The sequence below is a fragment of the Hemicordylus capensis genome, chromosome 3 (assembly GCF_027244095.1).
Source record: "Hemicordylus capensis ecotype Gifberg chromosome 3, rHemCap1.1.pri, whole genome shotgun sequence".
Classification (NCBI taxonomy): Eukaryota; Metazoa; Chordata; class Lepidosauria; order Squamata; family Cordylidae; genus Hemicordylus; species Hemicordylus capensis.
This window is the reverse complement of record NC_069659.1, coordinates 150,256,440-150,270,818: the sequence shown is the minus strand read 5'-3', so window position 1 is coordinate 150,270,818 and position 14,379 is coordinate 150,256,440. Positions and strand designations below refer to the sequence as shown.

The window sequence follows — 14,379 nt, the reverse complement described above, 5'->3', positions numbered from 1 at the left end:
AGAAACTCCCACCGCATATGAAAGTGTTATCTTTCTGGAGGTAACCTCCACATTTCCTTCTCTGGTCCCAATAATTCTCAGTAGCTCCTCCCCAAATTTCTTAGGGCTCTCCTTTTACAGCGGATGGAAGTTATGGGGAAACTAGGGCATGCGCCTTGGCCCTGCTTTGGCCTTAGATTGGGGTTGTGTGCAACTACTAGATTCCTTTCCTTGCCTATGCAGAGCCTCTTCACTGTCCAAGAAACATGATAAATAATGGGGTGGTGACAAAAAGTAAAAAAGTGAAAACCCCAACCAACTAGAGTAAGTTTGCAATACAGTTAAGCCAAGAATGTTAAAAGGTTGCAAAAGATTTTGTACATTCTTACTAATTAATTAGGGTGATTTTTTTCCTAAAATGACTTTGTGAAGCTCAGAATGCCCCAAAGGAACAAATGCAAATGAAATATAAATAATCTCTAATTATATTAAAGTTAATTACTTACAAGATCAAGAGCAGAACCTCCACCAAGATATTCCATTATTATCCATAACTTTGTATCCTTTAAATAAACAAAATTCTGTTTAATGGTGAGAAAAACTGTAAAAGTTCTATGTTATTTCAGATAATGTTTTGCTACATGATGTGCAATTCATCTCCCACTAAAGTGTTACACACGTAAAATCTGAACAGACTGAAAAAGCAAAGCAAATGAGAAGTTAGATGAAAAGTTACAATAATTAACATTGTAAACAGCACATTTCCTTTTTACTCTTTTCAAAATGCATGTTTTAAAGACAAACAAAACTTATCAAAATACTTTTAGTCAAAAAGCATAGCATGCCATAAAGTAATCATATTAAGTACCACAAATCTCAGAAAAAAATGTGTTTTGGTTTAGAAAAAATCACCAGATACTTTGACTTCATTGCAGGACCAATCCAATAATAAGTGATAAGTCAGAAGGCACAATTTATAGTCATATGTACCATGCTATTCTCCCTTTCATCCTAAAGACAATAATCTTAAATCTCATTTTTAAAATGTAGTTTTTCAGTATTCTAGCATCACTGTGCTAAAGTCTCATTACTTCAGTGCTGAGTTGCAGTTTAAGACTATGTTCCAGGAAACCATGGGGTTGCCCAACAGCTTACCAGGGTTGCTCAAGGAGCAAGTTTGACATGACTGACCAAAGTCCCTGAAAGACAGCTTACCTGTACCTGCACACAGCAAGCCATCTCCCTCTGTAGTAAGCAGCTACACAGAAGCGTTTTGTGTGAATTCTAGGCAGCGTTTTGTGTGAATTCTAGGCTTCACTCTCAGCTCCCACAGAATGATAGCATGGCACAACAGGCCTGACCAGTGCCCCGAATGAGCTGAGTGGAGGCCCTAAAAAACATTTCTCAGAATGATCTGAAACATGCATGAGTTCCCTGGCAGAGATACAGGGATTTCTCAACATACAAGACAATGTAGGAAGAGGTCCCTGGAAAAATATATGAGAATTACTTCTGTAGCACAATGTAGGGCATTCGATACTTACATCATTAAAGAATTAGATACTCTGTAGCATGCTAAAGCAGAAGTTTTCATCCTTATCTTTAGGGACCCCTCCCCACATTGACTTCTGAGAAATCCCTGTATAGTTGCCAGGGAGCTCTCAGATCCTTTAGAAGTAATAACCTACAGTATTATTAAAATACTAATAAAACCAGACAAATTAAAAACAGGTTGGTTTTACTTTAAACATATTTATTTCTTCTTCATTTTATATCTTCATGTCTTCAATGAAGAAAATTGAAGACATTAATTAAATGAAAAGAATTAAAAGAGCAACAAAAATTAATCAGGGTCTGGAGGTTATGACCTATTTGGATCAAAGACCCAAGGAGTTGTGCTTTCATTTAGAGAAGAAAAATCTGACAGAGGACTTTGTAACAATGTTGTTTTAAAGAGCATGGTGAATGAGCTTTCTGTGTCTTTTACAGGCAAGGCAAGAAATATTTGTGTGGAACTTTAGGAAGCATTTTTGAACTGAAAGATTGAAGTAGGCACATTGCCTGAATCAATGTCAAATCTTCAGCTCTAGAAGTGTAAACACATGCTAAACACAGTTAATTAAGTGAACTCAATCCATAAGGCAAGAGGAGTATCTTGGCTGATTTTTTCAAAGTCAGTTACAGTCCTGTATTCTAGAAGGCAATCTGTCTCAGGGGTTGGAAGTAGATCATTTTTTCCAACCAATCTGATTTGGACAAGAGTTCTTGCAGCTAGATGGGGCCCTGCACCAGATGACTAACAAGCCCCTCGTATTTCCATGTTTTTCATAAATAACTTAAATCCTCCAAATTATCTGATAATACATTAAGAGATTACTTAATTCTTAGTCACCTCTTTATATGTCCCTGGATTAATATCTTCAAGCTTTGAATCTCAGCTCTCAAGATAACACTATCTTCCCACCCACCCCTCTACAGAGTAACATAGCACCTTAAACAAAGTCATCCTAATTTATGTTAGAGTTACTAATTTATGTTATGTTAATTTATGTAATAGCATGTTAGAGTTTTGCAGAACACATATACAGAGGCTAATAGTTCCTTAAAGAGTTACTGATTTATTGGGATATGCTTTTGTATGAAAGAGCCTATTCCATCAGATGCACAAGTAAACTGAATGTTTATTCTGTTTTTACCATTGAAACACCATGTCCAGTACTACTGAAATGGTCAAAGGAGATACAGAGAGAGCAAAAAGCAGCTAATGAGATGACTTCTCACTTCTAATTTTCTGACTCCACATTTATAGTGCAAGATGCATAATCCAAGAGGCAAATCCAAACTCAAAAGATGACGTTTTGTTTCAAATACAAATGCCAAGAATATTTCAATTACTTAAAATATGGAAACAATTAATTCCTTTTCTTTGTGGTGGCTGGATTAAGTGAGCCAATAATAAAGCTTACTACCTTGAACAATAAAAGGCCTAGAACCAGAAAAATATGATCGAGGTTTATAGGAATTATATTACTTCCCCCAAAAGAGCCATTTGAGAAATGTTCTAAATGTTTATGATTATGAGCTGGTGATCATTCCCAAGACATGATGCAGAACTGATAAAGCATTTGGCCAGTAAGCATTTCTGAGATGCTTATATCCTTTGAAGAAACTTGGTATCATGATGAATGCTAATGGCCCCTAGATTGCATTCCTTCGAAGAAGAAACAAATTGCTCAAATGTTATCTGCTAATCAAAAATATTTACTACAAGTTGAACAAAAGATCCCTGCAATTTAAAAAAAACATTATCACTTTGCACATGGCAAATGCATCCTTTTCATTAAAGTTTTCCAACCATCTAACACGTCCACACATACCTTGAAAAGCAATGGAAAATACACTTGAGATGGCAGAAATAATTTCACTTGAATACTGATGAAGCTCAAAATTATAGGCTAACAATGTATCTATAAATACAAATAGCTGTACAATATAATATGAAAACATGTCATACATTTTGGCTCGTTATTTTGAAGCTTTAAATTTGCAAACTATTAAATGATTGTGATAGGCCCTCTATTCATAGCTAGATGGGACTAACATTTTGATATTGTGTTTCCAAGAAGAAAAACACAAATAGTGGCCACTATCATGATAAATAAGAGAGTAACTGGCCCTATCCACCCCAGCACAGTACGTCCAGTGACTGTTGCTGGTGTCTATCTTATGTTTCTTTTTAGATCGTGAGCCCTTTGGGGACAGGGATCTATCTTATTTATGTATTATTTCTCTGTGTAAACCGCCCTGAGCCATTTTTGGAAGGGCGATATAGAAATCGAAATAAATAAATAAATAAATAAATAAATAAATAAATAAATAAATAAGGTGGGGCTGCTGCCTCTAGCTAACATCTGTGGGGAGTGTAACATCTGCTCAGCCTTGGGCTTTATAGGAACGTTGCTTGTGACTTCAGGGTGCTAGAAACCTAGCGGAGGAGAGGGAGAAGTCCATCTGCTTCCCACCCAGTGCTGCCTGGGGTGAGAGACCAAGGGACTGGGGACTCCTTTTGCTGTTGCCCGCCTGCTCCTGCTTCCCCTGTGGGGCTGCTGCCTCTAGTAACATATGTGGGGAGTATTTGCTGGTCAATGACCAAATAAACTTATCTCTCTCTCTGTGGGGAGTGTGTCGGGAGCGTGTGCAGGACTGAGACCAGCCCCTAAGTTACTCGGCCATCCCTTGGGTCATCTGCTCAGCCTTGAGCATTATAGGAATGCTGCTTGTGACTTCTGGGTGCTAGAAGCCCAGCGGAGGAGAGAAAGAAGTCCATCTGCTTCCCATCCAGTGCTGCCTGGGGTGAGAGACCAGGTGGGTCCTGAGGGCTCCTTCTGCTGTTGCCTGCCAGCTCCTGCTTCCCCTGTCAGGCTGCTGCCTCTAGCTAATATCTGTGGGGAGTGTGTACAGGACTGAGACCAGCCCCTAAGTGACTCAGCTGTTCCTCGGCTCATCTGCTCAGCCTTGGGCTTTATAGGAGAGGAGAGCTGGTCTTGTGGTAGCAAGCATGACGTCCCCTTAGCTAAGCAGGGTCCACCCTGGTTGCATTTGAATGGGAGACTAGAAGTGTGAGCGCTATAAGATATTCCCCTCAGAGGATGAAGCCGCTCTGGGAAGAGCAGAAGGTTCCAAGTTCCCTCCCTGGTTTCTCCAAGATAGGGCTGAGAGAGACTCCTGCCTGCAACTTTGGAGAAGCCGCTGCCTGTCTGTGAAGACAATACTGAGCTGGATGGACCAATGCTCTGACTCAGTATAAGGCAGCTTTCTATGTTCCTATAGGAACACTGCTTCTAGTGGCGGGTCCGCCACCGGTGGGGTCACCCCTTTGGAGGAGCCACTTCGGGGGAGAATGAGGGTGAGGGCTAAAGGGCTTCTGTTTAATCAGTTTTTAGCTGTTTCCAACCTCCCATGGTTGGGCAAGGTAATTGAGAGGGTGGTGGCCTCTCAACTCCAGACGGTCTTGGAGGAAACCTCCCAGAGGTTAACCGCCCAGAGATGAAAGGTTAGGCAGTACAGAAGTTTGATAAATAAGTAAAATATATCTGCTGCCCTTTTCGGGTGCCCCATAACCTGCTGCCTGAGACAGACCACCTCAGCCTGCCTCCATTGATTTTACTACCTCATGTCATAGTGTAGATGGCACTCTTACTATTCCCTGAAGATTCTTTGCATACAATTTGCTGGAAACAATCTTTCTTTAACATTGTTTCCTTGGTGCAGAATTTTTTGTGGGGTGCAAAGTATAAAAATTCTGCCAATATTTAATGTTCCTAACTAGCTGACATTAATCTAGACAACCGCAACTATGGGAAAGAGTTACTTAAACAACAAAATAAAATACCTCCAACTGGTGGGAGTAACCAGGCATGCCAAAAACTGCATACAAAAGCAAAAATAATCTGTTGAGGTGAAAAGTTGTGAAGCAGAGACAAGTAAGCCTTGTGTATTCTGGGAATAGTATATGAAATTTGCCACTGTTTAACACTTTTGTAATAGGTTGTTTGGGGTTTGTTTGTTTGATTTTTGTTACTACTTTTAAGGAAATGACATCTTCTGATAGGCTGATAAAGATGCCACTTACACAGTATGCTTTTAAGCTACAAATAGCTTTTGGTGCAAATAGCTTTTGGTGCAAATAGCTTTTAAGCTATTTGCACCAAACTGCACAAGTGCAATATTCAACAATCCACCCCCGCACCCCAAATTCCTTCTCTCACTTTCCTGTGTATACTTGTGTCATTTTTCTAAAAAAAAAACCCTTTCCTATCCCCTAGAAACCACAATCCCTCTGCTTTCCACTCCTAAGACTATGAATTTTCCTTTTATCTTGCTCCACTTGATAGATAGCTATTGATTTCCTTCAGCAAGTCTCCAGGATAGGAGACTTACCATCTATCCAGTGGACAGGCTGGTTCCAATCAGCTAGGGCCTTAGACCTATTGGAATTCAGTCGTGGTTTTGAGTAGCATTTTCAACAGTTTTATAAGCTTTACTGTGACTCACCCTGAACCTTAAAGGTTAGACAGAATGAGCAATTGAAGCCTTTTCTCCATCTGAGTATAAAGTGATACAAGTTTATTTTTAAAAGGAAATTGGCTAGTCAATAATGCTGATGTTAAACCCTTTTTGCATAGAATGTGCTGACAATTCTGGGCCATCTAGTGATGAAATGGTAGTATTACTCTGGTGTCTTAACAGGTTTCTTCAGTCTGACTTGTGGGAAATGATGAGGATTATAAAATAAAATACAGGGCTGTTAAAAATAATTTTATCTTAGAGATGCAAAGATACAAAAAGCCAGAGTTCTTTCTAGAAATTAGAGAGCTGATTCTGTCTCCAGCTATCTCCTGGAGAACAAGTCTGGATAGTGCATACTCTGTCCCCTTCACCACAGAACACTCACACTGAGATGCAAAGCATTTATTTGTGAATAGATTCAGCGATTACTACTACTACATTTTTAAGTTGTAACACTTAATTTGAGAACCAGAGTGAAACAAAAAATAAAGCCAAATAGTTCACAATGGGGAGCTCAAGAAGAAGAAAAGGCATAAGAGGAAAGGAGGATCCAAAGTCTAGCATAGCATCAGGAGTGGACAGCTCCTCCTCAGTCCACCTAAGCGGCAAAGGAGATCTTTCCTACTCTCGACCTACTCAACCTACTTTCCTACCTCAACCTACTTTCCTACTCTCGAAGTGGGGGTCTCTCGACCCAGTCATCTCCTGGTTGTGCTGACCATGTAACAGTGTGCCCACCCAGAAGCAGCTATTACTTGCACTAGGGATGCAAATACCAACACAAATATGCCATATTCCTAAGGCTATTAGCTATGGTGATATTTCTAGCCCTGTCAATAGATTTATAGTAGTTTGATGGAAACTGCTGTAGATGGCTCTGAATAATAAGTAAGATAGAACAGATAATGCAATAGCTTTCATTGGACCTACTTTTTCACTGACTTCTAATCCACTTGATCTGCTGAATGAAAAATACTTTTGCAAGACAAAAGCCTGAATATCTTTACACCAAACACTGAACCAATAGAAGATTTTGTATATCATAAGTAACCTAGGAACATGGGAAGCTGCCTTCTACCAAGTGCAAATGTGGGTCTATCTAGCTCATTATTGCCTATTCTGACTGGCAGTGAGACTCCAGGGTTTCAGGGATAAGTCTTTCCAAGCCTCATCTGGAGATGCCAAGGATTGAACCTGGGACCTTTTGCAAACCAAGGAGAAGATTTACCAACTAAGCTACGACCCCATCCCTAAAGCAATGATTTGATGACATATAATATAAGCCTGTTATTCTGCTTTTTCTTCAGGCAGCCAAGTGGTGAAGGTAATCAAGTTTCAAAATGCTATAGGGCTCCAAGAATGCTGTATAACTTCTGCCTTAGAGATGCTTCATGAAAAAACAGGTTGCTTATCAGTAACTGATGATCTAGAAGCGATCTGTGGTCATTCATTAGTGGGTTCTGCACCATTTGGGAAGAATTCATTAGCTCCCCATGGCACCTAGAACCACCCCTTGCACGTGCAGCAAGTTCGTTATTTTCAGCAGTGCAGCACCATTTTCCTTCAGTTCCTTGGAGGCTGCCCATCAAAGTGGCAGTCAACAGTGCTACTCTAGGTAAGTGCTACTCCACATAAGACAGAGATTATATATGTACATGTACACACACACACACAGAGGTTTCTTATTTTTAAAAATATATCAGTTCAAATGTCAGACTTCACTTACTGCAGCAGGGTGGCTGGGAGAGTCTTATGAATTGCAATGGATCACTTCCAGATCATCAGTTACAGGTAAGCAACCTGTTTATCTGGATCGTGATCCTTTGGCATTCATAAAACTGGGTGACTAACGAGCTGTCACTCTGGAGGAGGAAGCAGTATGTTATGGGAGTACCCGCTTAAGAACACTCCTCCCAAAATTAGCCTCCACTGCAGAGCAAAGATCCAGTGCATAATGTTTGATAAATGTGTGTTCCGAAGATCAAGTGGCTGCCTCACAAATGTCCCTCAATCTTATGCCAGACAGATGCATCACAAAAGATGCATAGGCCCTAGTGGAATGGGCTTTAATAGTTTTAGGTGGATCTACCTTCTAGTACTTGTATGTGAGATACATTAACTCAGCTATCCAATGCGAATGTCTGTCTGGAAATATTACCACCCTGCACTTTCCCTTTATAGGCTATAAAAAGATATTTCATCTTCCAAAATGAATGTGTCATTTTTAAGTAAAAGAGAAGGGACCTATGCACATCCAAAGAATGCAAGGATTTCTCTAACAGCATTTCTGGATGTCTGAAGAACATAGGTAGTATTATATCTTGATTTATGTGGAAATCAGTCATAATCATTGGCCGAACGGCTGGGTCCATCCTATTACTTTCTCTGGATAGAATTTGGTGTAGGGGACATCGATACACAAAGAACTGATTTCACTCACTCTTCCAACTGCAGTTATAGCCAGGAAATCCACTAGTCGTCTAGTCTATGACATGTGAAAAAAGACCTGATGGGTAATGTACCAATATAGCTTGAGGAACCTTCTAATGAGTAAAATATTTTGTCTGACTGAAACTAAACCAACATTTCTTCACTCTTGGTTATAGCTATTAAAAATACAGTTTTTGGAGTCACTAGTTTGGCTGGAGCAGATTCCATTGGTTCAAATGGGTGCGTAGTCAATGCTGCAGGGCTAAAGGGAGACTCTACTGTTCCATAGGCTTCCTAACAAGAGAGTACAAATTATTCATACCCTTCAAAAATCTCTTGGAGTTAGGATGGGAAAATATGGTTTTACTATCCCATCCAGAATGATGTGCCAAGATAGCGACTAGATGAACTTTGATGGAAACATTAGCCAAAACTAATTTTACAGTCAGTCAAATAAAGCAGTACATCACAAATGGATGCTGCGTATGGTAAGAAATTACGTTTTGATGCATACTCATTGAAACACTTCCACTTGCAGTTATAATTTCATATAGTGGAAGCTTTCTTGTCACTTAAGATACTCTCATTTAGAAGCCTATTCTCCACTCTGTTAGGCATAAGGTTCACAAGTCTGGATGTAGCACTTGGCCTTTTTCCTGAGCCCCAAGATCTGGATGTTGCAGCAACCTTCTGAATGCCCCTCTCAACAGTCTGAGTACTAGACCAGAGGGATCTTGACTTTGCCAATCAACTCTCTCCTGCCAGACTGTCAGGAGATTAACAGTGTGGCCTCCACACTTCTTGCTTGGCCAGGACAGCCTGAACATTGGCACAGCTCTGCAGCCTTGACTTGGGGCTTTCACATCCTGAGTGCCTGATAATCAACATTTGTGGGCCATCCTTGCCTCAGAATCTCTTGTGAGAGGAGAGATAAAGTAAGAAGTAAAGTTATGCCTTCGAGTCTGTATCGACTCCTGGCAACCACAGAGCCCTGTGGTTGTCTTTGGTAGAATGCAAGAAAGGTTTACCATTGCCATCTCCCGTGCAGTATGAGATTATGCCATTCAGCATCTTCCTATAGCACTGCTGTCTGATATAGGTGTTTCCCATAGTCTGGGAAACATACCAATGGATATTCGAACCAGCAACCTCTTGCCCCCAAGGCAAGTTACTTCCCCACTGCGCCAGCTTTGAGAGGAGAAATACTCCTCTTCCCCTGGCTTTGAGAGAAGCGATACTGGGGGCTTATAAGGAAGGGGGCTGTGCCAGTGGCTCGGCCAGCAGCCAATCTTTAGTGCTGGGCCTTCAGTGTAGGCCATCACTGAGCGCTGGAGCAGAATTATATTTCTTTATGGCTATTGTAGGACCTGAAACTGCTGTCTAGCTAGCTTTTGTCAGAGTCTTGAGCAAAGTTAGTCTGTAATGTGTTTGCATTTGTCTGGAGATGGAGGGACAAGGGGCATGTCCATTGACTATGGAGCAGCTATTCCAGTGGTGGCGGCAAATAGAAGAAGTAACATGGGCAGGTCAGCAGGCCATTACAGGGGAAGGGAAATAAAAATTTAATAGCTGCTTCCTGTTCCAGCTGTCCTGCCAGCATTTTGACCTCAGGGAGCACTGCTAACTACCCACAGAGCCTCACCTTGCTCCTTTGTAACACCAGGTCAGTCCAGAATAAACCAGAAATCATCCATGATTTGATTATGGATGAAAGAGCTGACCTAGTGTGCATCACAGAGACTTGGCTGGGGGAGGCTGGTGGACAAGCCTGGTCCCAGCTTCTTCCCCGCCGGGTACTCTGTAGATTAGTAGGGAGGAGAGCTGGTCTTGTGGTAGCAAGCATGACATGTCCCCTAAGCTAAGCAGGGTCCACTCTGGTTGCATATGAATAGGAGACTACATGTGTGAGCACTTTAAGGTCTTAATCCTTAAGGGATGGAGCCGCTCTGGGAAGAGCATCTAGGTTCCAAGTTCTCTCCCTGGCATCTCCAAGATAGGGCTGAGAGAGACTCCTGCCTGCAACCTTGGAGAAGTCACTGCCAGTCTGGATAGACAATACTGAGCTAGATGGGCCAATGGTCTGACTCAGTACATGGCAGCTTCCTATGAGCATGTGAGGGGACATGGCTGGGGAGGTGCAGTGGCAGTGGTCTTTAAGAGTAACATCTCCCTTAGCGGGCTCCCTGTAGAAGTATCTGATCATATCAATTGTACATACTTAAGTCAGGGGATAAGGGATAGATTGGGACTTCTTTTGATGTACCCTACTAGGGACAGAGTCCCTGAGTTTACATACTTGGTTGCCAAGTTGGCATTGGAGTCTCCCAGACTTGTGGTGCTGAGGGACTTCAATGTTCACTTGAGGACCAATTTGTCTGGGGCACCTCAAGAGTTCATCACGGCCATGATAACTATGGGCCTATCCAAAGTGATCTAGGGACCGACGTATGTTACAGGTCACACACTCGATCTGGTCTTTTACTCAGATCAGAGCAATATTCCATTGGTGAGGACTCCTGTGATTTCCCCATTGTCATGGACAGATCACTATCTGGTTAAGGCTGGATTCACAATCACATCCCACCTCTGCAAGGGTTAGGGGCTTATTAGAATGGTCTGCCTGGAAAAGTTATTGGATCCAATAGGATTCCAAGAATCTTGCAAGGATTTAGTGTTGGCTGTGCTGGTCATCCTGTTGATGCCCTGGTGGAGAATTGGAACAGCAAACTCACCAGGGCAGTAGTCATGATCGCTCCTAAGTGTCCTCTCTAACCTGCTCCACGATTGGTCCCTTGGTATATGGAAGATCTATGAGAGCTGAAGCAGCAAGGTAGACGACTGGATCGCAAGTGGAGAAAGACTCGACTCAAATCTGACAGATCACATCAGAGTGCATTTAAAGAGATATGCTCTGGCAATACGTGCAGCAAAGAAGCAATTCTTTTCTGCCTGTATTGCATCCACAAGCTCACATCCAGCAGAGCTGTTCAAGGTTGTAAGAGGGCTAGTGCATGCCTCCTACCTTGAATCAGAATTTGGAGTCATCAGTTAGCCACTGTGATGTTTTTAATGAGTTGTTGGTCATTAATGTTGGACAAAATCTATTGTATTCAGGCTGACTTGGACTCAGACCCCACAATTATTACATTGTCTGAATAGGAGGTGTCCAGCAACTCCTCTGATGTGGTTAGGCTGAATCAGTTCCAATTTGTGACTCCTGAGGATATGGACAAGCTGTTTGGAGCAGTGTGGCCTACCCCCGTTCTCTTGACCCTTGTAAGGATGTGCACAGAACCGGCAGGGTCTGGTTCGATGGCAGGGGGGTGGCTTTAAGGGCAAGGGAGGATGCACTTACCCTCCCCTCGCCACATTTCACCCACTGGCACACGATTCCCTAGAAGCCTGTTGGGGTGGCAGCGAACCTCCCTGCCGCCCCATCCCGACTCTGAACAGATAACCGGAAGTACTAGCTGCGCCTACGAGCACGACACATGCATGCAGGTGCAGCTAGTACTTCCGGTTATATCCGGTCAACACTGGGACAGGGTGGCAGGGAGGTATGCTGCTGCCCCAACAGGCTTCTGGGGAATCACACGCTGGTGGGGAAATGCGGTGGCGGGGGGAGTGCATCCTCCCCCACGCTTAAAGCCATCCCCCACCCCCGTTAAACCTTTGAGCCAGCCAGGGTTTGAACCGGTTCAGAGGCTTGTAAAAGGCCTCCAAACCGGTTTGGGCACATCCCTAGTCCCTTGTTTGGCATGGCTTATACTATCTAGCAGCAGGGTTGTTGAGGAAGGCCTAGAAGAGATTATATATGCTTCTCTGAAGAAAGGCAGGATGCCTCCCTGTCTCAAGGAGGCAATCAGACATCTTCTGAAGAATCCTGCATTGGAATCTTCAGAGTTAAGCAACTATAGGCCTCTCTCCAACCTCCCATTGCTGGGCAAGGTAATTGAGAGGGTGGTGGTCTCCCAGCTCCAGACAGTCTTGGAGCAAACTGATTATCAAATCAAATCAAATAAATAAAATAATCAAATATCTAGACCCATTTCAAACTGGCATCCGGGCTGGCTATGGGGTGGAGACTGCATTGGTCGGCCTGATGGATGATCTGCAATTAGGAATTGACAGAGGGAGTGTGACACGAAATGGGTATTACTACGCTTTCCTGGGATCTACCCTCTGTAGAGAGATGGCTCTGATCCCAATCCAGGAGCACACCGCTCATTCAAGGCAGGCTGTCACCAGTTGAAGATTGATCTAAAGCCACTGACTAGGCTTAGACACAAATTCAACAACCTAGAACTGTCTGGTTTAGGACTTACAGGCACAGTACAGCTGGAGTCACCACAGCCCAGCTGTAGACAATATATTAATCAGGAAACAACTCAACTGTAGCAAATGACCTTATGAGGCACATGGAGAAGAGTCCTGCTAGTAACCTCCAGAACCTGTTAAATCAGACTGAAGTCACTTCTAAATATATTAACTTTATTATTTAACAAGGGTTACACACAGAATAAGAAATTGGGGAACAGAGGAAACTAGTAGTAAATAAAAGCACACAGGAATTCAAAACAAAATACAAAAATATTAACTAACTAGCTCTTGAGTTTTACCTTAGTCTAGCAGTAGGCACGTCTTTGGCTGATTGAGTATTACTATCTACAGCTTCTCCTTTTCTGGACAATAGTAGCAGCTGGTGACATGGTGCCTGGTTGCTGGCAACTCATTTCTGTAGTGGCGACAAAATTGCCTATTTTATCCCTTAAAGCCCCTATTTTATCATGAATAAAGAAGGGGGAAATAGGTTGAGTTGAGTCTGCATATGAACTGGAAGTTCTGGATGTTGAGGATTTAGACTGCATCTAGGATGCAGCCCTCGGCACCAACTTCAATGTCAACACCAATGGAGATAATACTGAACATCAAGGCACCGGAGTACCCGGTCTTAAGGTATCCTCATACAATGCAGCCCTTAAATGTAAAGCCCAATTTTTTTCAGGTCTGGTGTGAGAAGGATAAACAAATTCTGCACATGCTGGTGTTATGGTGTTCCCCTAAGCAGAGCAGACACAGATCGTGCCAATCAGTTGAGGGGAGATTTTCCCTACACTTTTCGCAATGTTTAAAGGGGGTTTTTTTTGCAGTCCATAGGGCCAAAAGCAACAAACAGTTTACCGATGCCAACGTCCATTAAGTTTCAGAGTAAACAGAAGCAGTCCAAAGTCAGTAGCATGTTAAAAGCGAAGAATTGATAACTATTTTTCTTAAATGAACAGAAATGAACCAATCTGAGGAGCCATGCTACCGAGGTACCAATGCTTTGGCAGTCGAAAAGGAACTGGGGAAAATGGCACTGAATCGCCAAAGGTAACGAACATGCAACATGTGCAAGGGGCGGTTCTAAGCACCACAAGGAGCTAACAAATTCTACAAGAATGATCCTGTGCAGATACAGAACCCACTATTATGAATGTCAACGGATCATGATCCAGATCTATTAGTTGAAAGGCAGCCGATTATAACTTCAGCTTTGTTGACAGAGGAGATTCCACCTTACAGCCCAGAAGATCCATATGATGTATTTTAATAAATTAGTACTGCTTCCAGGATACTGTAGGAGAGCATAACCTGATTCTTCCCCATCCTATCCACCCAACTCTTGCACCAGTTTCTCACTTTTCCTGCGAGTTTGGACTTGTTATGACTGGACATCAGTCATGACTTACATTGCTTTTTAAACATGCTCACTAGGGGAGAGAAGAGCAACAGAATCACTTATCTACTGTATAGCCTACAGTGCGCTCTCACACACAAAAAACACAATTTTATTGCTGATCATTCAACATATTAAATGGGGGGAAAGCAGAACCTAACAGTAAGCAGTTTTTAGTGAAC

General features: G+C 42.3%; 1 protein-coding gene across 3 annotated transcripts in view; it reads right to left on the bottom strand.

Annotated features, from left to right (window-relative positions):
* Positions 1-14,379, bottom strand: part of STK24 (serine/threonine kinase 24) — a 49,642-nt gene that overhangs the window by 22,254 nt on the left and 13,009 nt on the right. For 2 of the 3 annotated variants that reach the window (XM_053311110.1, XM_053311111.1), the window contains exon 3: positions 486-542. In XM_053311110.1, the coding sequence (XP_053167085.1) occupies positions 486-542 (57 nt within the window). Of the gene's footprint in view, positions 1-485; positions 543-13,097; positions 13,191-14,379 lie in introns of those variants that run through there. The other variant, XM_053311112.1, reaches the window with a different exon arrangement.